The sequence below is a fragment of the Aulonocara sp. 'chitande type north' Nkhata Bay genome, unplaced genomic scaffold (genome assembly GCF_057382095.1).
Source record: "Aulonocara sp. 'chitande type north' Nkhata Bay isolate Kocher_YH1m ecotype deep benthic unplaced genomic scaffold, A_spYH_male_GT1.1 unmapped_scaffold_6, whole genome shotgun sequence".
Lineage (NCBI taxonomy): Eukaryota > Metazoa > Chordata > Actinopteri > Cichliformes > Cichlidae > Aulonocara > Aulonocara sp. 'chitande type north' Nkhata Bay.
In genome coordinates this window covers 315,219-336,004 of record NW_028234338.1, presented here as the reverse complement: position 1 = coordinate 336,004, position 20,786 = coordinate 315,219, and the positions used below count along the sequence as shown (strand labels likewise).

Here is a 20,786-nt window from a genome sequence, read left to right as displayed (position 1 = left end):
AGCACCGAAGAAGAAGGGGGGAAAAACACTCGAGTTGGTATGAAGGAGCAAAAATGTCGCGATTAAGAAATATTTTTTCTTATTCTAAATTGAAAGAAAACATGTCCAAAAGAACTCAAAGACAGAGAAAACTTTCCGGAAGCTATATAGAAGGGTAAAATGGCCTGGGTGTAGGACCAAGTTCGTCTAGAGCCTCTAAACAAGAGTAATTCACTTTTTTTAAATAAAAAAATGGCAACTTTGCTAAAGCTAAGTTTCGTCTTTGTGTTAATTATTTTTTTAATTATATTATAATTTAAAATTATTGTTTTTGATTGTCAAAAAGACTTCTGAATTATCAGTTGGTTTCTTTTTACTCAGTTCAACAAACTTCACTATTATTCATTAAAGTTCTGCATTCTACATTTATAAAATAACTTTTATCCTCAAAGTATGCAAGGTTTTATTGTTATTAATTATTATTTTGGGGGCGGGCGGGGGCTGAAAAACGCAACACTTTTGTACAAACACAAACACTGCAAGAAATCTACAGTGAGGGGAAAAAGTTTGACTGGAAGAACCTAACGCTAGAGTTGTAGAAATATCTTGGACTTCTACTATACATGGCTGTCATACGGCTACAGATATTTTGCTACGTATAACGTTAGTGTTTCTGAAAATCCTAAAAAAAATCTATTTATTAACAAAATAAACTAAAAATAGACTTTATTATATTTTATAGTTTTAAAATTGGATAACAACTGACTTGAACATAATATGAAAAAATGTGTTTTCACCATGGGAACACTGGGAACATTGATTGCTTTAATAAAGTTATCTATATTTTTATTTTCGTACTTTCCATTTGTATTTAGATGGGGCGATGCATGGCAGATTCTCTGATGTTTCTCTGTTTCTACCTGTACTGATGCTAGCACGACTAAAACTAGCCAAGCAGCATTAAATATGTGAAGCAAGGCAGAAGGATATACTCATAAAATGAACAGAATCATGAGAATATAACACCACAACACTGCAAATGTAACAAAAATATGTCAGTATCAACTGCTATGTTATTTAAAATCTATATGAACACTCAACAGCTTATGCTCCGCGGCTGCTGAGTGACCCCTCATCTGGGACTCTCCTCAGCTCTTTCTGGGATAGTGGTGCTGCAGCCCCTCTTTTAGTCTTCCTTGGTCTCTTGTGTTCTGAGGGCCTCTGGATGTCTGGAGTTTTGATCTCCTCCATACCTGCTTCATGCCCTGGTGGACGGGGCTGTGGCCCCCCCACACCCTCTAACAGATCATTACATGGAACCTTTTAAATACAAGCGCGCTCATGCTCACAGGTGTACACACGGGTGCTCATACACACAAACTACACCCTTTTTGGCTCCTACCTTAAAGCACACTGTGCGCTGTCGATCTTACGTGCTGCACAGTAATGTTTAACATTTAGTATTTACTGTTATATTCCCATAGATCATCGTGATGTTGTTTATTCTATTGCTCTAGTCTTCTTCTGCTTCTTTTCTTTTTTCTTTCTCAACAGGTGATCCAGGAAAAGAAAAAGAGAAAAAAAAGGACACAAAGACAAAAGTGATGAAGCAGATTTTCATTGTCTTTTCTCTCTATCTCTTTTCTCCTTTTTCTTTCCCTCTCCTTCTGTTAACTTTCTTCTGAACTTTTCTTTTTGTTTTTCTTTCCCGTCCACGAGTCTGGCCTGATTACAATAACTTAGAATAAAAATAAGTAATAAAGATCAAATAAACTATGACAATCAAGTGGACCAGTATAGCAAAAGGCCCACTTGGGAAAGTAAATCTGTTGGGCATTTTTCTTGGCCTTCAGACAATAATTCTGATTGCTACAGTGCCAGACAGGACACACACACACACACACACACAAAAAGACTATGACATTAGAGGTTTTGTGCTTTGAAGTGATTGGTTACATGTCAATGGAACAGCCTTTGAGCTTTAAGTTATCTCATGTGATGCCATCACAAGCTTTTCTTTTGATGTGTGTTGATTGGAAGTATTGCAAAATAGTTGATTATATAATTATATAATTATAAAATAATAATTGTCCAGAAATAGGCTTTTAAAGGCTTTTATTTTTTTTAGTATATGCTGAATTAACAGTATAAGAGCCTCTCTACCAGAGTATCACTAAAATATAAAGCAAAATAAAACGTTTAAAGGAAAACATGAGGTTTAATAAATGCTTAGGGTTCCCCCCCCCCCCCCCCCCCCCCCAATTGAATGCTTTCTTTTAATGACATCGTTAACATTTCTCAACAAAAACACATGAAAGTATCACGGATAATTCAACAATAAAATCGCTTCATGTTGTGGCCATCACACAGTGTTTTCCAAAGTGATTCACGAGCTGAAAGTGCGCAGATTTAACGTATATAATCCTTTGTTAGGTTTATTATTTTCATTTCACACGTAAAACACATTTATAGATTCATCCACCACTCCACCACTGTTAGTTTTGGATGCGCTCGGCTCCAACCAATCAGACCAATTTATGCAGACGGCGCACTAATCCCGTAACTGCACACTACCCATAATCCTCAAACGCCGTTGCTATAGAAATGAAGATAACAACAGCTTGGTGCTACCCGTTATTCCTTTATTTACTCTAAAATAATAACCAGCGATAATACGAAAATAAACTGGCCCAGTGTTTAATTATGTAATTACAAATTGCAAATTTTATTTTTTTATTTTATTTTTTACAAATTGCAATATTTATCTACAGCGCGCCTTTAGTGACATGTCAACAGATCTTAAGCAAGGCGATTGGATGGTTTTTACTGCAATGCATCTTGGGAGTCGTAGTAAATGTATCTTTCAACTCACGGTCCTGCAGCGAATCTTTCGACTCGACACGAGGCAGATCCTAGCTAAGTAAGTTGTAATAAACTGTGGGTAATTTGCATGTTAAACTGATATTAAACTTGAAATGTTTTCACAGAGCAGTCTGTGTACCAAGAGAACTACTTCTGCAAAAGTTTATTTAATTTTTTTTGGTGATGTATTCTCATGTGTAAGACACTTGCTTGGCCACCCAGCTAATGTTAGTGCTGCTCGATTTTAGCAATGTATCTTTTCTGTAATCAATTCAGTTTTTTTTAACCCTATTCACGTAATTAACTCAATATTAACGACTTTAATCTCGTAATTGATTTTTTTTCTAAATATGGTGTAATACTGCCTCGTAATATAAGTTATTTCTTTGGTCATAAATTATTTTTGTAATCATTTCACCAAAACAGACCTGAAATAATCCCTACATGTTCCATTTTCATTTGCAGAAATGACAAAGCCAAAAACCAAACCATGCCCTTCCTGTCAGGCTCCAAACACCTGCAACAGGAAGACATGCAGTGGATGTCTGGGCAGCCTGAACGTAAAGGAGGGATTGAAAAAAAACAAGAACAGTTTAAAAACAGTAACTGGGCTGCCTCTGTTAAAAACAACAGAAATGCGAGCAGGGTGGTTAATTCAGCCCAGTTGTCAGTAAGTTTAAAAGTTCTGATCTAATAAGTGGTTGGTCTGCTAGACAATTCTTTATTAATCACAGTTGTCAATGTTTTCTTGTATATCATGAAGTAAGAAACTAACAAGGCATGTATATACGCATAAAATATTAATTTATAAAAGAGCATAAATAAAAAAGTTATTCACATCAGAATAACATCATCACACTAAAGACATCAAACTAGAAAAAACTTGTTAAAAACTATGAGGAGACGACAGGAACAGTCAAGCTAGGTCGCTTAATCCAGAGATGGAATCACTTCATCCTCTACCAGCTCTTCCAGGAGACACAGGAGCAGGAGGATCCACGGGCCTACAGGACGACCAGGAGTAGGTAAAACACATCGTTGTTGACCTGCATTCTTACTGGACACTGTCCCAGTCTTATCATTATGTTTGTTTATAAATGCAGAGTTTTCCTTCTGGTTTCTGAAACTGTGATTTGTGTTTGTGTTGCAGTTCTCTGGGCTCCCCTGGCGACTCTGTCATTAGAGAGCTGTTTTGTTCTGAAGTTGAGAACCGCAGCCCGTGTCTCTGTGGCATAGAAACAGTCTACTCCTCCCTCGTGTTGCTGTTCAACATGCATTACCCTGACTCTCAAGGTGAGTCTGAGAGCACTGAGAGCATGGATATCTGTGACTGTGAATTACTCTGTCTTTGAAACTTGAACTATTAATGATTACATAATGGTTTGAATTAATTTAGTTTTTGAATGAGCAGAGGGAAATATCTGCTTGATTTGATGTATACACTGATATTCATTGTACTTTGACACTTCAGGAGAAAGAATAAAGGAGCACGACTTTGCTGAGATCCTGAAGAAAAGCATCTGCCTGCAGCAGAGATCTCACACATGGTGTGGAAACTGTGACAAGTATCAGCCCACAGTGAGTTACAGCTTTCATTCACTCATAATGACAATTCATTTATGGTTGATTGTTACCTGTTGTGCAGGGTAATCATTTCTTTGTGTTACACTGTAGGTGCAGACACGCAACATTCGACGTCTCCCAGATGTTTTGGTGATAAACTGTGAGGTGAACAGCAGCAAAGAGGCCGAATTCTGGAAGGTTCAGGCCGAGGTAAGCCACTGATTCACTGTGTTTAAATACAGTTAAAAGAAAGTAATGATTTATCTGTTCATTATTTACATGATTGCCCATGTTTCTGTTTTTATAGTACACCTTCAACAAATCCATGCAGAAGACAGATCAGGATCAGCGTCACGTGTGGATCCCCGCCACTCTCAAGATGTCCCTCAGCAAAAGTCAGAGACTGGAGATCAGCAGCTGGCCTGAGGGCGAGGAGGTGAGGACTTTAGATTTTCAGCTGATCTTTGCACTTGAAGAAATAACTGAGTAACTTTTCATTACTGAGTTAAAATTTCACTTCAAAATTAAATCCATATTTCCAGGAGCAATATTTTTAAAACATTATTACACTAATCTGAAGCATTGTAGATATTGAACTATGGGTTGGTTTTAGTGTTTTTGTTTCTGTAACACATGAATTTCTCAACTTTTGTGAAATGAAAAAGTTTATCTTACAATTATTTGCACTTTCTGTTACTAGTTAAGTGCTGCTGAACAGGCGGAGGGAGCTTCTCTGTATGACTTGGTGGCCACGGTGCCGCACATCCTGGACGCTGGCGCGGGTGGTAATATGGTCGCACACATCAAAGTGGGTGAGACCTACCATCAAAGAAAAGAGGTGAGCGACGCTTAGATAAGAAAAGTTTGACATCTGCTGACTACAAAAAGTTTCATTTTTAACATTCAAAATGATTTTATTATTTCAGGGAGTCTCTCGCCAGCAGTGGTACCTCTTCAATGACTTCCTCATTGAGCCGATTGAGCAGGTAAGGATCCTAGATAAGATTCCTGCTTGTTTATTCATGCTAACTTTAATGTGTGCAGTCATTTAAAAATGTTTCTCCTTTTGTTTTCAGACTGAGGCTGCACAGTTTGATGTGAGCTGGAAAGTGCCAGCCATCCTGTGTTACGCCAAGAGAAACTACCACACCAAATACGACCTCCGCAGTGAGTGTCAGCACAATCAGTCTGAAGTCAAATCCGACTTATATCGGACTGAGAAGCATAGCAAGACAGACGCCACTTTCATCCCACTCACAGTCAGTGAGATGCCGCAGGCTGGTGACCTGGTGGGGCTGGACGCTGAGTTTGTAAAGCTCAGTGAGGTAAGTCTGGCTATGATACCATCATTTATTATAATATAGGATCAAAAACAATTTTAAATATTCCTAGTACATATTTTCAGTAGTTCAGCTAATCTGACTCAAGTATTTAAAACAAATTTGACCCCTGAATGTGTGCGTTTGCAGGAGGAAGCAGTGCTGCATAGCGACGGCACCAAATCGACCATCACGCCCAGTCAGATGTCTGTGGCCAGGATCACCTGTGTGAGGGGTCAGGGGCCCAACGAGGGGGTCCCCTTCATCGATGATTACATCTCCACTCAGGAGCAGGTGAGAAGCTGCAGAGAGAAAAGACCACGATGACCTGAAAGAATGAATATATAATGTTTCAAGGATCCACCCGCTAACTTGTCAATTTGTTCTTCCAGGTGGTCGACTATTTGACAAAATACTCTGGAATCGAACCTGGAGACCTGGATGCCACAGTATCCTCTAAGCACGTGACCACGCTGAAGTCGACCTACCTGAAGCTACGCTTCCTCATCAATGCAGGAGTTCGCTTCGTCGGCCACGGCCTGCAGAATGACTTTCGTGTCATTAATTTAGTGGTACGTTATTTCATCTGTTATATATTTCAAATTAGTTCATATAGTTTAGAGATGTTTTTTTATAGATGTGCTTTGATTTTAATGTTTTTTATTTTCTGTTTCTTAAGGTTCCCAAAGATCAAGTTATCGACACGAAATTCCTTGCTTGGTATTTTCTTGGTAAGTTAGTAGAAATAAAAAAAACAAAAATCTAATCCAAATATGAGTCTGTAATCGAATTAAATCACATTATTACAGTGAGAGGGATTAGGATTTAAATATGTAAACTGGATAATCCGCTCATATTACTGTCAGTATTAAGTTAAGTATTCAGTATTAAGTCAGTATAGTTCATGATGTTTTAGTTGTCATCAAACTCATCTTGGAATTAAATCTGAACAACAAAGTATTTAGAGGCTTTTTTGAGTTCATGCACTAAAGCGTACGTGTCAATTCCTCATATCCACACTGTAATCTGAAGCTGAACACTTTCATTTTAATCATTCCTGACCTTTTTTTCATGTCCACAGGCCTCAACATCCAGGGAGAAACCCACGACAGCACGGAGGACTCATGCACAGCCCTGAAGCTTTACAGGAAGTACCTGGAGCTGTATCAGGAAGGAGGGAATCATTACGTGATGAAGGTGCTCTACGAAGTCTACGACAAAGGCTTCCAGTTGAACTGGAAAGTCCCTGATTCGGACATGAGATAGTCCGTCTGAGTGGACTGAATGCACTCTCCTTCCATCCACGGGTGCTGCTGTGCTTCCCTCTGTGATGGGACTGTGAGCAACACCATGACCTGAGGATGCTCGGGCTGCTTATTTTGTATCATATTTTATAGTTATTTGCTTTGAGTCAGTGACTCAGTTGTTTTTATCATATCTAAATATAAGCTTTTTATTTCAGAGAGGTTTACAGGGGGGAAAGTGATCATTCAAAATATGAATTTGAACCTTTTTTTTTTCTTTAAAAGAAAAAAACAAAATTGTTGCATGTAAATGAAGTCATCCTGAGCACTGTGTTACAATCCAATGTTGTCAGTGTTTTGTTTAGGCGTGACTGTTATGTGTTTCCTGCTTTACTTTGAAGGTCTGTCTTATCTCAGTGTGTTCAGTTTACGCTTCCTTGTCTCGTCAGTTCTGATTTGCCCCAGCTGTGTTTCCCTCCTGTTGTCCATTCCCTGATAGCTCCCTCTATGTATTTAAGCCCTATATTTCAGTTTGTCATTGTTGCTGTTGTGGGCAGCACGGTGGTTAGCACTGTTGCCGCACAGCAAGAAGGTCCTGAGTTCAATTCCACCATCAGGCCGGGTCTTTCTGTGTGGAGTTTGCATGTTCTCCCTGTGTCTGCGTGGGTTCCCTCCGGGTACTCCGGTTTCCTCCCACCGTCCAAAGACTTGCAGTTTGTGGGGATAGGTTAATTGGATAATCCAAATTGCCACTAGGTGTGAATGTGAGTATGAATGGTTGTCTGTCCTTGTGTGTTAGCCCTGCGACAGACTGGCGACCTGTCCAGGGTGTACCCTGCCTCTCGCCCTATGACAGCTGGGATTGGCTCCAGCACCCCCCGCGACCCTGAAAAGGATAAGCGCTAGCGAATGGATGGATGGATTATTGCGATCTCCCCCTGTGTTGTAAATAGTTTGTTGTATATAGATGTAAATAGTTGTCGATACTTTGTCTTACTTGGTAGCTGTAGGGGTGAGAAGCCATTTTTCTTTGGGAACCTTTTCTCCTGTTTTTGGTTAGGGAGGCAGGTAAGACACCTGTAATTTTCGTTTGGGGTTTTCTGTGAAGGTAAGCCAGCTGCATTTCATTTCTAGAGTTTTTGTTTGTTGTTTTGGCCATGCTCACCCTGACGCCTGCTACCTTTTGGGACTTGATAAATTGACAGGCTGTTGTGAAATCCGTGGTAGCTGTTTTTGTTGGTTCGTCTTCCTTGAGAGCAGGGAGTGTGGGGGCATTTCTCCTTATTTTTATTTTTCTTCTGTTGCACGCCAGTTTTCCCTGGGCTGGGGTGTAACAACTGTAAAATGTTTGTTGTTTGATACCAGGAAGTGGAGAATGTGCATGAATCCATGCAAATCTTGATTAAAACAGATTCCAACCACAATGAATTTAGTTTGTTTGTTTCACCAGCTTCTGTGAAATCTGTTGCACTGTTCATTTTACAGCTGGATTTTTATTTTTATTTTTTTAGGTTTCTCAGAATTCAGATCGATTTTTAATTTTTCAAAAGCTGTTATTTCTCTTCTATAAATGACACATGTAACATTTTTGGGGGAAAAAAATGTCCTCAATATTTCACCTCGAGCTCTTTAAAAAGCCCTAACTGGTAAGGACTGTGCTTCAAGTGCAGCATTTACAGCCACCACCTTTGAAAAGTAGTAACCATACTTTAATAGATGTGTTTAATTTAACCCTGTCAAGGCAGGCGTTGCAGATTTGCAACAAGTAAAAGCTAAACAACCTGATTACCCCACATACATATTTTATGAGGTTTTTTTTTTTTTCCCCTCAGAAGTACCACTGGAGGTATTCTTTTGTACATTAGCAACAAAAACTTAATTTGAGCCTGAGAAGGTTAATAAATCTTTAAGTCACATTTGAACGATTTTTTTTGATATAATGGTGCCCTCTGCTGGATGATCTGCATACTCTTACCGTTTCCACACAGTTGTTTTTAAAGGTTTGTCATTATTTTCATTGTTTGTTTTTTTTGGCTTGTTTTGTTTTGGGAACCATAAAATTTTTCGAGCTCCTTGTCTGGTCTTACAACAACTCTACAAGTAAAACCAAACATACAGTTAGTAATGATCCAGGAGATATGTTAAAAATCTACACAACACAATGGATTTCGATGTTCCACGAAAGAATTTGTAAATCTACACAGTATAGTAATCCTGTTCAGCTGGATATGAGGAGGTCAGGGATGAATGTGTTGTGTAGTCTCAATAATGTTAAAGCAATAGTGTGATCACAAAACTGATAACTGGGAGGCTTAAAAACGAGCTCTCAGAAATATTGTAACATCGAGTAAGTAAATGCATGTATTTGGAAACATATACTTCTAAAAATACTTTTATTGCACCATGTTCATTCACTCATGAGCTGCTGTAACATGAATCAAATGGCTGAATTTCCAACTCAGCATGCAGTCAAGTTCTATAGTCTTGCTAATGACCTACTAGGTGTGTTACGCGTCGGGAGTGAGAACGGGTTGTGCAACAGGGACACATGGAAAAGTTGCAGGACGGCGGCCCTCGAGGACTGGAGTTTGAGACCCCTGCCGTATGGTGTTCATGCAGTTATCTACCCCACAGTGACAGCATGTCTGACTGCCTGTTCAGCATATGTAAAAATATATGATGAGTTTAAGCATGTGATGACAAACATGGTGTTTGTCATCACATGTCACATACATCTGGATGATCATTTGGAATAAACAAGAAACTAAAAACTTGTTGCTTCATCTTTTACCGTTATTATCATTATTATTATTATTGATCTTATTTTACATTTTTCATTGTTAGGCATTAGGTTTATTTTTTTTTCCTTCCAACTTCTTTTCCTCTTCCATGTTACTGTGTCAGCTTGTCAGCATCTATTTGGGGTTGGGAGCGGAACAGAAAGTAAGGAAATCCAAAGTGCCATTTAAACCAGGAGAGGTTCTTTTTCAGAAGAAGGGATTAATTCAAAAGAAATGAATTTACACAGGTGTTGTCGAGTTTGGCGGGCCACTCAAGCGGCCCTACTACGCACAAAAGAGAACAACAAACGCATCGCAGATCGGCACCGGACCCGTTCCCTGTGCAACTGTGACTGAGCAAGAAGAGTGGTGGAGAAAAGAGGAGCTGTTTGTGTGTGGAAACCCCCTCCCCTGGACTCCGGCCCCTTTCACTCCTGGACCCTGGAACCCTGGCCCTTTCCCCCAAACACCTTTGTATATATATTGCACTGTGGCAGATCACTGTAAATAAATTCACTCTTGTTCGAAAGGAGTTTGTGGTCTGCGCTTGAGTCTGTCCCTCTACTCCTCTTCAGTTCGCCTCAACATAAGCTCATCATATTCTATGATTTACTCTCAGGTGTTTGACGAGGTTAATGGTGCTGTCACAACACCTTACTGTCTTGCCACATGTATCGCAAACCGCGTCTTAGCTGTTTGTGGAGGTAAAATACATCCACACATGACTCCGTTTATGCTCAGCCATTGCTGTGAGTGTGCATGCCAGAGGCTGCTACACATTTATCCAGCCGTATTTCACAAATGACTAAGGCGTAAGAGGAAGTAGTTCCTTCCAATTTAGACGATCCGAATGATATAGTTTATTTCCACTGTTCCTGTTAATGAAACACTACAAATTTACCCCAAAGTACTAAAATATCGATATTTTAATATGAGAATCGATTCTAGAACATAAATTACTGGTATCGGAAGAATCGATATTTCAATATCGATCCGCACACCACTATTAGGAACTTCGTCTGTGTGTCATTCCAATTCAGGTTTTTATTATTTTATTTTATTTATTTATTTATTTATTTGTTTTAGGAATTTGGATTTTAGGATACTTCAAACAAATCTGCCAGATTAACAGGGTGTGTGAAGCTGGAGTTTGACACAAGATTGGTATTTTTAAAAGATTTAAATCACCAAATTCTGAATAAAAGTTTAACAAATTCAGGACATAATTAGTAATAGAAAGTAATAGAAAGCTAGTTGTATACATTATTAATCAGGATCAAAATTAAGGCATGTCAAAGCTATCCAAAAACATACCACATTAAATGCACAAAAGGCGCACAGAAAGCATACTTAGTTAATCTTTGAGTAGCCAGTAAAGATTATGAAGGTGCTAATTAGAATAACAGTTATCTGTTCTGCAAAGAAAAAAATAAATATGGGTAAAATTAACATGAGTATGAGAAATTTCAGCATTAAGATCTACCTAATGTGCAACAGTTCCCTGACATCTGTTTCATCTTTACAACACATGGCTACTTCACAAAATGCACAAAATAAAAGATTACCAGAAATTATTGAATTACAAATGAATGAAATTGTTACAGCTCAATTAACAGTTTTCATGTGGATCTTTGTGGGACTGTGTGCCATGATACATACTGACACAGAATGAAACGGCAAGATTTTGAGTAGATGTCCCCAACACAAAAACGTTTTTTTAAACAAAGGTAGTTTGTATTTCTGTGTATATTGCGAGTACAATGTTTTACTTATGTTTACATCAGACATCAAATCTACTCACTCTTTAGAATATAAGAACACTCAACTCTTTTCTTTAAAAACATCTATAGATTGATAAAAATCTATTAGTATAACTACAAATCTATGCTCTGTGCTGTGTTGATAATCATGCATGCAAATCAAAATCAAAGATGAAAACGATGACATAATTTTTTTTAAAGTTTGATTACAATTCCAAAATTTATTATGCCATTCAAAAATATTTTGGTGAGCACACATATTTTTCTTTATTTGTTTTCCTTAAAAACCAAGCCAAATTCTTCTGGGATTAAATATTATATAAGCTATTAATAAAAACACAACAGATTAACTCACTGATACTATGGAAAAAAGGAACAAAGAAAAGCCTGACTTCTTGTTGGTTATCTGAATAACCACAGATTTCTGCATTCATTATGTGTTGCTAGCTGAATGTAAATCACTGGATGCACTGGATGTCATGTTGTAGCCATCTAAAAAAAACAGAGCAGTATAGTTAATCTGTGGCAAAAAATAATACACAGTAGACACTGAAGTAAGAAGTAAAATAATTGTATGAATAAATAAAATTAAAAAAATTAATTTGTGTTAATGTGCAACCCATCCAATTGTTTTCTGTGTTGGACTGCCTGATTAAGGTACAAGCACACCTAACAACACACAGCTTTTCCTGCATCTTTATGTTAATTTTTTAATTGTTATTTACCTCTTCCACGTCTCCAGTTCCTTAAAAATCGAAGTCCACTTGACGATGAGTTTCCAGCACTTGTGCTCTAAAATACAATACAAAAAACAAATCATGCAATATTTGAAAAAACAAAACAAAACAAAAAACAAGTTGGCTGAGATCCAAAAATAAGGAAAGAAAAAAGGAACACGAAAACTGTTCTTACCCCTGTCCCACTTCTGGACGGTCGTGCATATGATGATATTGCTGACCGCACCTGGTAAGTGAAATCTCAAATGTTACACTACAATGGAAGTTGCACAAGTTAGCTGTAAAAGTAAATTAATTCATGATGCCCAGCCAAACACTAAAAGGAATCTTTTTGTAAGTCTATGGTGATGTTTATCTTGCTTTTTTGTGTGCTTGTGTGGGATACGAACACATACATATAACTGTTATTTATTGAAGTGTGGGCCCACCTGCTGTTTGCTACTTTCACCATCAAGTCTGAATTAGTCATTTATATGGATTTACAGAGAAACCATGAAATGGCACTAAAAGGCAGAAGTTTGACTTGACAAGAGGATTTTAGTGTAGTATTATTACAATTCATATTCCTTCGTCAGTAAAGGTTTGTAGACATTAAGCACTTTGTTGGTTAAACCAAATTATATCATTTAACATTAATTTAAAGTAATTCAACAATAAGCACTTATTCATTAACTTGACTTAAAATTGAGCTGTACATACCTTACCATCCAGCAGTGTTCCAAACACCAAAATAAAGAAGCCCTTTTTTAAAAGACAGAGTAATGTCCGTTATCAAGGATTCAGTGATTAAAGATTCTGCTATTATGGTATAAAAAGGTAAAAAGTTTATTTGTACCTGTAGCGAATTGAAGAGTGCGAATGCAATATTGATTCCTATGTCTCTTGGATGCACCAGAAGTCCAGCTCCCAAACCCCAAGTTATTCCAAAAAATGGTGTAAGCACAGCCAAGCTCTTGACAATAACCAGTAAAACGCTCTTTTCACCTGCTTGTGCAGCAGTTGTTCCAACCCTTCTCCTTATAATTTTGTACAAAACCACAACCAGGATAATGAGATTTATCAGCACTATTGAAAGTGCAGGAATCACAAACGCCAGTAGAGCTTTGGACTCATCCCAGTTGAGCCAGCAGATTACATTTTCTCTGATATATTTGTTGTCTGGTGCAGTTGCAGCTATAGTTACTGTTGCTATGATTAGAGGAGCTCCGTAGCCTAGAGAAAATCCAATGGCCAGCATAGATGCTTTAGACAAACCCCCACCAAAGACATTAGTTGTACGGTAGAGCAGCAACAAAGCTGAGGCAAACATCCAGAAGAACAGAGCTAGGTAGAACAAATGGATAAAAAAGGTAGTTGCAGTGCATGCTGAGTGGTTTTTATGATTTGCATCTGAAATGGCTGCTCCAATTATAAACCAAATATCTGCAATCAGGAGGGACACAGCAATGTTAACTTCAATGATGAGACATATGACCAAGGAACCCATGGAAATGCCAACTCCGATGTAGGTTATATAGTCCAAAATTGGGCTAATTGGACTGTTTGGTGACATCAGGATAGAGAATGAGGTCAGGTGGTTGCAGTTGCAGGTGACAGTTCCAGTTTCATTTGTATTTACCACTTCACAGCCCTCATCGTCCCATCCTCCGAGACCATTAAGGAGATTGAAGTTCCAGAAGACACATTTTGGATCTCTCAGTGTATCATTTAAAATATCAAATGTCAAAGAGATATTATTGATTTGGCCACTGGACTGAACAAGTACAACCCTGCCACCGATGACCTTAATCGATGAATTGTCTATTTCTCTTGCAGGGAGTACATTATTCAGCGAGGCAAATGTTATCACTGTGATTGACTTATTTTTACCCTCATTCTGTGGTATTTCTATCACCACTGAAGAATTAAAATCACCAATGATAGGGTTTGTGTATATAGTTCTGTTCAAGATGATAAAAGGCGTGTCAATACCAGAATTATTGAAACTGGCAAGGTGTTTTGTTATTATTTCAAGAGACTGCAATAATGATGAACTAACACCGTCAGGGTTAGAGATGCTATACGAGATACTTTCATTGTTTTTGTTCAGAAAGTTCCATGAGTCCCTTGCCTGATCTGTGGTGAGAACACCTGCAGTTATCAGGATATCCTACAGTAAAAAAAAAAAAGTATTAGATTGAATAAACAAATACAAAATTAAAAAAAAGCATGTATTATTTAGAATACTCAAACTTCAGTAAACTAGCATGTACCTTCATTGAGTTTTCATTGATTGAGATATTGAATAATTCTATTCTGTTGGCTACATTTCTGAGGATTTGAACAACAGCATCAATATTTTTAGGTGAGTTAACCACTTGCTCAGAATTCCCATTAGTAACATTGCTGAGCTGTTGCAAAAATGCTGGCAGTGTAGTGGCAGTCAAGACCTGCAAGAGTTGAAGAGAAAAAGTATTTAGTTTCACAATTTAACTCAATGTTTAAGTTAGAATGACAAACTTGGGCTTCCTATTTACTAATTCCTATCTCAAAGGTTTTTGTTTGTAGAAATCCTCACAGAATCTGGCTTACGTTTATTACAGTCTTTTAACCTTAATCTGCCTGCAGTTATAAACCGAACAGTGAATACCGTGTAGTGATGCGCGAATCATGAACGAATCGTTCAATACTCGAGAATCACTTTACTGACTCATGAATCATGATTCACAAGCCCAACTGACTCACTGACTCATCCCTGTTGCTGTTAGCAGCAATGTATCTAGCTTATAATTAAAATTGTGGAGAAAAACACAACATCCAGTATCGTAACAAAAAAACTTCTGCTCTGAACTGGAAGAAAAAACCCTGAGTAGAAGCTCACATCAAGAAAATAGCTCCTCGGTTCACAGTAGCATCGCTCTGCCTAAGCGAATCACTTAGGACTCGCTCACCCCCTCCCTCCTGGCTCACAGCTTCTTCTTCTTCTTGGTTGGCAACCAATGTTAAGGCGCATTACCGCCCCCTGGCTCACAGCTCAGTGGACATTTAGATGAGAAAATATATATTTAACACATTTAAGGAAAATACTAATAAAATAAAATAAAATAAATGTTTATTAAGCAACTTTGATAGGAAATTGCTTAATTTTAGAAATGTTTTTGCTCTTTTTTGCTCTATAAAATAGTTGTTTTCTTTTAGAATCATTCATCTTAGCAGTAGGATTTACATGAAAAGGGAAACAAATTAAGTTTGATTGAAAATGTACATTTTTTGCACTCTCTGGTCAACTGACACAGTGAATCAAATGACTAAAAAATCGATTCACTTTGGTAAGTGACTCATTAAAACTCGATTCAGTAAAAAGAATCGAATTTACCATCGCTAATACCGTGTTTCATTTGTGCTTTCCATGTCTTCTGATCACAAATTGTAAATAGTGCTGTAGTGGCAAAACAAAGAAACACTACTTACTTACTTTGTGGTTATTTATTGAAAAAGTGTTTTTTTGTGCATACTTTATAAACTTAAACTACCTGCTTACTTTGTGGTTATTTATTTGACAAGTTTTATTTTTATTAAATGGGTGACAAGTTTATTTTGTATTAACAGTTTGTCTGTCATCACAAATTGTATTAACAGTTTGTCTGTCATCACAAATGGTATAAAACTGTAAAACATGTATTGCACAAAGTTAAAGGACTTGATAAGCATTGACTCATTGCAGCTTACTTTAATTTCTGTTGTGCGGGGTTTTTTGGTGCAGTGGTTATCCTTTTTTATCTTTTTTTTTCTTTTTAACTTTCTGAGGTTTGTACTATGAAGCAGAACTTTGTCTTATCCGGGTAACTTTGGGGTGAACCAGGGTTTTCTGTAGTGATGGGATTTCCGGCTCCTTTTAGAGAACCGGCTCTTTCAGCTCCCAAAACTCAAAAAGCACTTACAAACTCCAAAGCACGTACAATTTAGGGGCATCTATTTGTACTTGTGGACAATATAAATTGGTTACTTTAAATTAGGGAATATTACATTTCCTACATTTTGTATTTGTATTTTACTTATTCTCAGACTATTAAACAACATCAAGGTTCCAGCTGAAAGAATAATAACTAAAACTGCGTTATGCAAATTTAAACATTTATTTAACTCTTTTTTTTCACCATTGGCACAGCACCTGCCCCAGCTCTGATGCTTTCGGAAGGAAGAGAAGACAAGCTTTATGGTGATATTTTAAGTATCATGTTAGCACAACGCATTCAGAAGGTACTGTTGTCTGAACACAGACAGAAAAATCAGCTTCTACTAGATACTAGTTAACATGTGCAGTTCACATCACTGTAATGCTTTAACCATTTTGGGCTAGAGAGAGAATTCAAATGTTCCTTGAAAGAGGAGAATTATATCTCTAATTTTATAGCTGAAACTTAGTTAACTTAGTAGTTGTGATGTTTGACGTTAGGGCAATTGAATCCAAATAATGGAAAGAATCCCTGTATATATTTAACTTACTTTGTAGTACATAGAGCCCTGGAACTTGAAACTAACACTAGAAAACTAAAGTCAACTAAAACTCAAGTATGTTCACCAAGAAATAAAAACACCACTTAATCCTAAGACCATGATCGTTTTGCTGTCTAACAGGATACCATCCATTTGGAAACTGGTTGAAGGAGCTGTAATAATTTGAGAGGTGGATTCATCTTCCATTATAGCCCAGAATAGAATCAACAGGATTGTGTTGAGAACCATTTATATTTTACATTACATTACATGGTCATTTCCATCATCAGCAAAATTGAAATGTAGAGTAGAAAAAATTAGTCATTTAAGAGCCTATCTTATCATTTGATATAATCTAGTTTTGAAATTTATAGTCACAGTTGTCAAGTAAAACACATAGCAAATTAACTTTAATTAAAAGAGTAACTTAAAGAGAGGTTTGTGTAATATTTTTGTGGCTTCACTTAGGTGAACTTTCTAAACTCTTTAAAATATGTAATATTGTGATTTATCTCTAAGGTACATTTTCCACAATACAAAGAACTAAAAAGAACATGGCAGTTTATATAAGTCACCTCAGATTGGTCAAGCAGCTCCTTAATGGGTTGCAGTATGCAGGTGTCTCGTATTTCAGTATATGTTGTGATGTTGCACAATGCACTCTTTTCTCCTACCTCATTGTTTGCACAGGGTATTCTGGCTCTGGAACCACTAACTGCCTTTCCAAATTCTTTATCATCACACATTTGAGGATCTAATAAAACAAAAACAAAAAAAAAGACCTTATTAAATGTAGATAATTTTTAACCTGAATTTAATAAATTGCTTTATAATGTGTTAATACTCACTTCCTTTGTAAAATCTGAGTGTTATTGTTTCTTTGAATTCAGGATAGGTAGTTGATTGACAGGTAATTGTATCCTGCTCTTTGTCTGTACAGCTATCAGTTTTATATTGATAGGTAATGCTTTTTTTACCTTTGGATAAATCGCAGAAACAACAAAGTCAATATGAATAGCAATACAAGCTAAACATTCAGATCTGATGTAATATTAATCAGACTAGTTTTTAAAAAGTTTTGTCTCATATTAGTAAATAACGTAAGTATTGCAAGATGAGCAGAGAAATTATTTCCCAATAGCTGATTTGCATTTTGTTGATTCTTTGTTTCAGATTTACCGCTAATATTCACGTTTGTGAAATTAATATTGTAGTCATTGTTGACAGTGCAGCTTAGTGGCACATTTTGACCACTACAATTCAAAAATTTTTGAATTGGGTCCACTCTGATCAAGGGTTTCTCTTTGAGTGTGAAGGCTCCATTGGATCGTTGTCGATAAAATGATTCATCCTTTTCCCGTATGAGCCTGCATTCATAATTTCCTGGAATGAAAGTAAATTATTATATACATAAATAAAATAGTGTTGCCAAACAAAAATAATAATATATGGGTTGACAGTGTCACTTATTTCTGTATTATACAGTTGTAATATGGCTGGTTCTCCTATGCAGATTCAGTGTTTCCTACAAAAAAGCAATAATGTAGCTGATAACGAGTTTTTGCTCCATTTTGTTTCAAGAATACCATTCTCTGTCTAGCAACATTTTATTTTACTGTTATATTATTAAGAGCTCAGCAACCACTTATTTCCAAATTTAAATAGGATTTCTAATATGAATTAGTTGACATCTGTGTTCACACAAGTACACATTTACACTGGCACTTGTAATTTGGTATTTCTTTCTCTTGAGAAAGGCTTGTGCAACAGCAATGGTTTAACTATTTAAATCAAATGATTTCAGTCCTTCTGCACTAATATTGATTGCTCCATTGCAGTAACAACGTTTTCCTTAACCCTCTGGGGTTGCAGCGACCCAGCGACTCCATTTCAACTTGGGTCAGAAGTGCGGACTTCAAACTATATACCAGATTTTAAATTGTGTCGATAGGCCACGTAAAAGAGTTATGATAAAAGATACATGTGATGTTTTTTTCTGAACCAAACAAGTTTTACCCTTAAGCCAATCAGAATGTTGTAATTGCACTTGCTGAATCACTAAAAAATGCTGAGACTACACTCGCATTTTAAATGTATATGATTTGTGAATTTCCCCATGGAATGCAGTTGTTTGCTTCTTACCACTGTCAGCACGAATGAACTGTGACACAGATAAGACTGAGTGACTGTTGTTTTTTGAAATGGTATGTACTCCATCTGCAACTATGACATTGCCATCACGTCTCCACTCTGCTCTCCAGTCAGTACCAAAGAGATCCAATGGTGGATGGCCACATGTTACAATGACTTTATCCTCCCAAAATCCACTACCTTCAATTTTAAAATCCAGAAAACGTGGCTCTATAAAAATGAACATAAATATAAAAAAATGATTAAACAATCATCTGATCTCATGTGTTTTTTGATATGACATTAAACATATATGTAAAATTGAATAAAATCACAAATGTAGACAAGTGCTTACCATCTGATATCATAGAGTAGATTTTTGCTAGCTGGTCAAAAATTCCATTGTTCCATTGTTCAGAGGGCCCGGTGGCGCCAGTGTCCGGCAGCCTCGCCTCTGTCAGTGCGCCCCAGGGTGGCTGTGGCTACAATGTAGCTTGCCATCACCAGTGTGTGAATGTGTGTGTGAATGGGTGGATGACTGGATATGTAAAGCGCTTTGGGGTCCTTAGGGACTAGTAAAGCGCTATATAAATACAGGCCATTTTAGTAGATCCATTTATGTAGTCATCCCTGTGTTAAGTATTCCCTGTTGGCTCGTGTCCCCATGGCTCCTATTTTACTTTGAAAGGTCTTGTGTTTCTTTGTACTACGTGTTTAGTCTTACTCTCCCCTCCCCTTTAATGTCATTATGTTTCATTCTAGTCAGCTGTGTCCTCATGTGTCTCCACTTCCCCTGATCACCTCATGTATGTATTTTTGAGTGCCTACTTGGTAAATCCTTTTGTAAATAGCTTTTCTGTTTCCATGAATACTCATGGTCTTCAAAGAGTTCAATGTAGGAGGTCAAACAACTTGAACAGCACAACCTCCAAAACAACTCCAGTACTATCGCAAATCTGATTTTGTTTGTAAAAATGCACTAATTTTTTATTTTATTTTATTTCTTTCAGGACCAATGGATTGGTGAATGAGTGAGAAGCTGTGGTTTGCTGCATTTGTTTTTCCTATAAACTGTAGGGGAAAAAAAGATAAACTGGCTTTGTTGTACAGGTGATTTAAATTATAGCTTACTTTCATTATCCATCTGGACAAAAACACTTGGGGCCACCATGGAAACTGAAGACAAAAATAGCTGTGTCCCAGGTTGGTAACCCAAGTGGGCCCCAAGTATCAGACCTGCTTCTATCCATCTGGGCCCCATACTCATTTGTTGTCTGGGGCTGATTTGGGACCCATCATTAACCCATCTGGGAAAACACATTTGGGGACATCATGGAAACTGAGGACAAAAGTAGCTGGGTGCCAGGTGGGTAGCCCAAGTGGGCCCCAACCATCAGACCCGCTTCTACCCATCTGGGCCCCATACTCATTTGTTGGCTGGGCCTGATTTGGGGCTTATCTCGGACCCAGCATAAACCCATCTAGGAAAACACATTTGGGGCCACCATGGAAACTGAGGACAAAATTAGCTGGACCCTAGTTGGGTTTCCCAAGTGGGCCCCAAATATTAGACCTGCTGCTCCCTATTTAGGCCCCACATATGTGTGTTGACTGGGAGGCAACCGCCTGTGTTGCCCGTATCAAAAACCGCTACTGCATCTGATGATTAACAGGTGTGCCAGGTTCAGTGACTCACTGCCCCGCCTACCTATACAAAAAGGGAGGCACCAAAAAACACATACAGACAAAAACACCACATAACCAGAACCCAACTCCTAACAGTGCAAGCCTTTTACCTCAAACTTAGTCACTGCTCGGTGACATTCGTCTATCCTGGCCTGAAAGGAGACACTACCCGTAGACTGCAGCGAGAACTGCCAGCATCTGAGCCAGCCAGACTCTGACCATGATGAGAGAGGCTCTCTCTCATCATGGT

General features: G+C 37.6%; 2 protein-coding genes across 6 annotated transcripts; one reads left to right on the top strand and one right to left on the bottom strand.

The window, feature by feature from the left end:
• Positions 1–2,264: 2,264 nt before the first annotated feature.
• LOC147300735 (PAN2-PAN3 deadenylation complex catalytic subunit PAN2-like) lies at positions 2,265–8,395 on the top strand. 3 transcript variants are annotated; one of them, XM_086284839.1, is made up of 13 exons: positions 2,265–2,899; positions 3,307–3,862; positions 3,992–4,134; positions 4,313–4,419; positions 4,516–4,614; positions 4,712–4,840; positions 5,105–5,242; positions 5,331–5,390; positions 5,481–5,729; positions 5,874–6,017; positions 6,116–6,295; positions 6,403–6,454; positions 6,805–8,395. In XM_086284839.1, the coding sequence occupies exons 2-13, from the start codon at positions 3,783–3,785 to the stop codon at positions 6,987–6,989; spliced, it is 1,566 nt and encodes a 521-aa protein (XP_086140965.1). In that variant the 5' UTR covers positions 2,265–2,899; positions 3,307–3,782; the 3' UTR covers positions 6,990–8,395. The 3 variants fall into 3 exon arrangements, with proteins under 3 accessions (XP_086140965.1, XP_086140966.1, XP_086140967.1); XM_086284841.1 differs by having other exon boundaries at positions 2,267–2,899; positions 3,307–3,866; XM_086284840.1 differs by having other exon boundaries at positions 2,265–3,862.
• LOC147300734 (adhesion G protein-coupled receptor F1-like) lies at positions 6,804–19,579 on the bottom strand. Of its 3 annotated transcripts, XM_086284835.1 has the most exons (10): positions 19,206–19,579; positions 18,863–19,081; positions 17,569–18,103; positions 17,296–17,474; positions 14,497–14,673; positions 13,080–14,393; positions 12,944–12,985; positions 12,420–12,470; positions 12,233–12,299; positions 6,804–11,999 (listed from the first exon to the last, which is right to left on the bottom strand). In XM_086284835.1, exons 4-10 carry the CDS (start codon positions 17,464–17,466, stop codon positions 11,941–11,943), a joined length of 1,881 nt encoding a protein of 626 aa, XP_086140961.1. In that variant the 5' UTR covers positions 17,467–17,474; positions 17,569–18,103; positions 18,863–19,081; positions 19,206–19,579; the 3' UTR covers positions 6,804–11,940. The 3 variants fall into 3 exon arrangements, with proteins under 3 accessions (XP_086140961.1, XP_086140962.1, XP_086140964.1); XM_086284836.1 differs by lacking the exons at positions 18,863–19,081; positions 19,206–19,579 and having other exon boundaries at positions 17,296–17,572; XM_086284838.1 differs by lacking the exons at positions 17,296–17,474; positions 17,569–18,103; positions 18,863–19,081; positions 19,206–19,579 and adding an exon at positions 15,105–15,337.
• Positions 19,580–20,786: the final 1,207 nt, after the last annotated feature.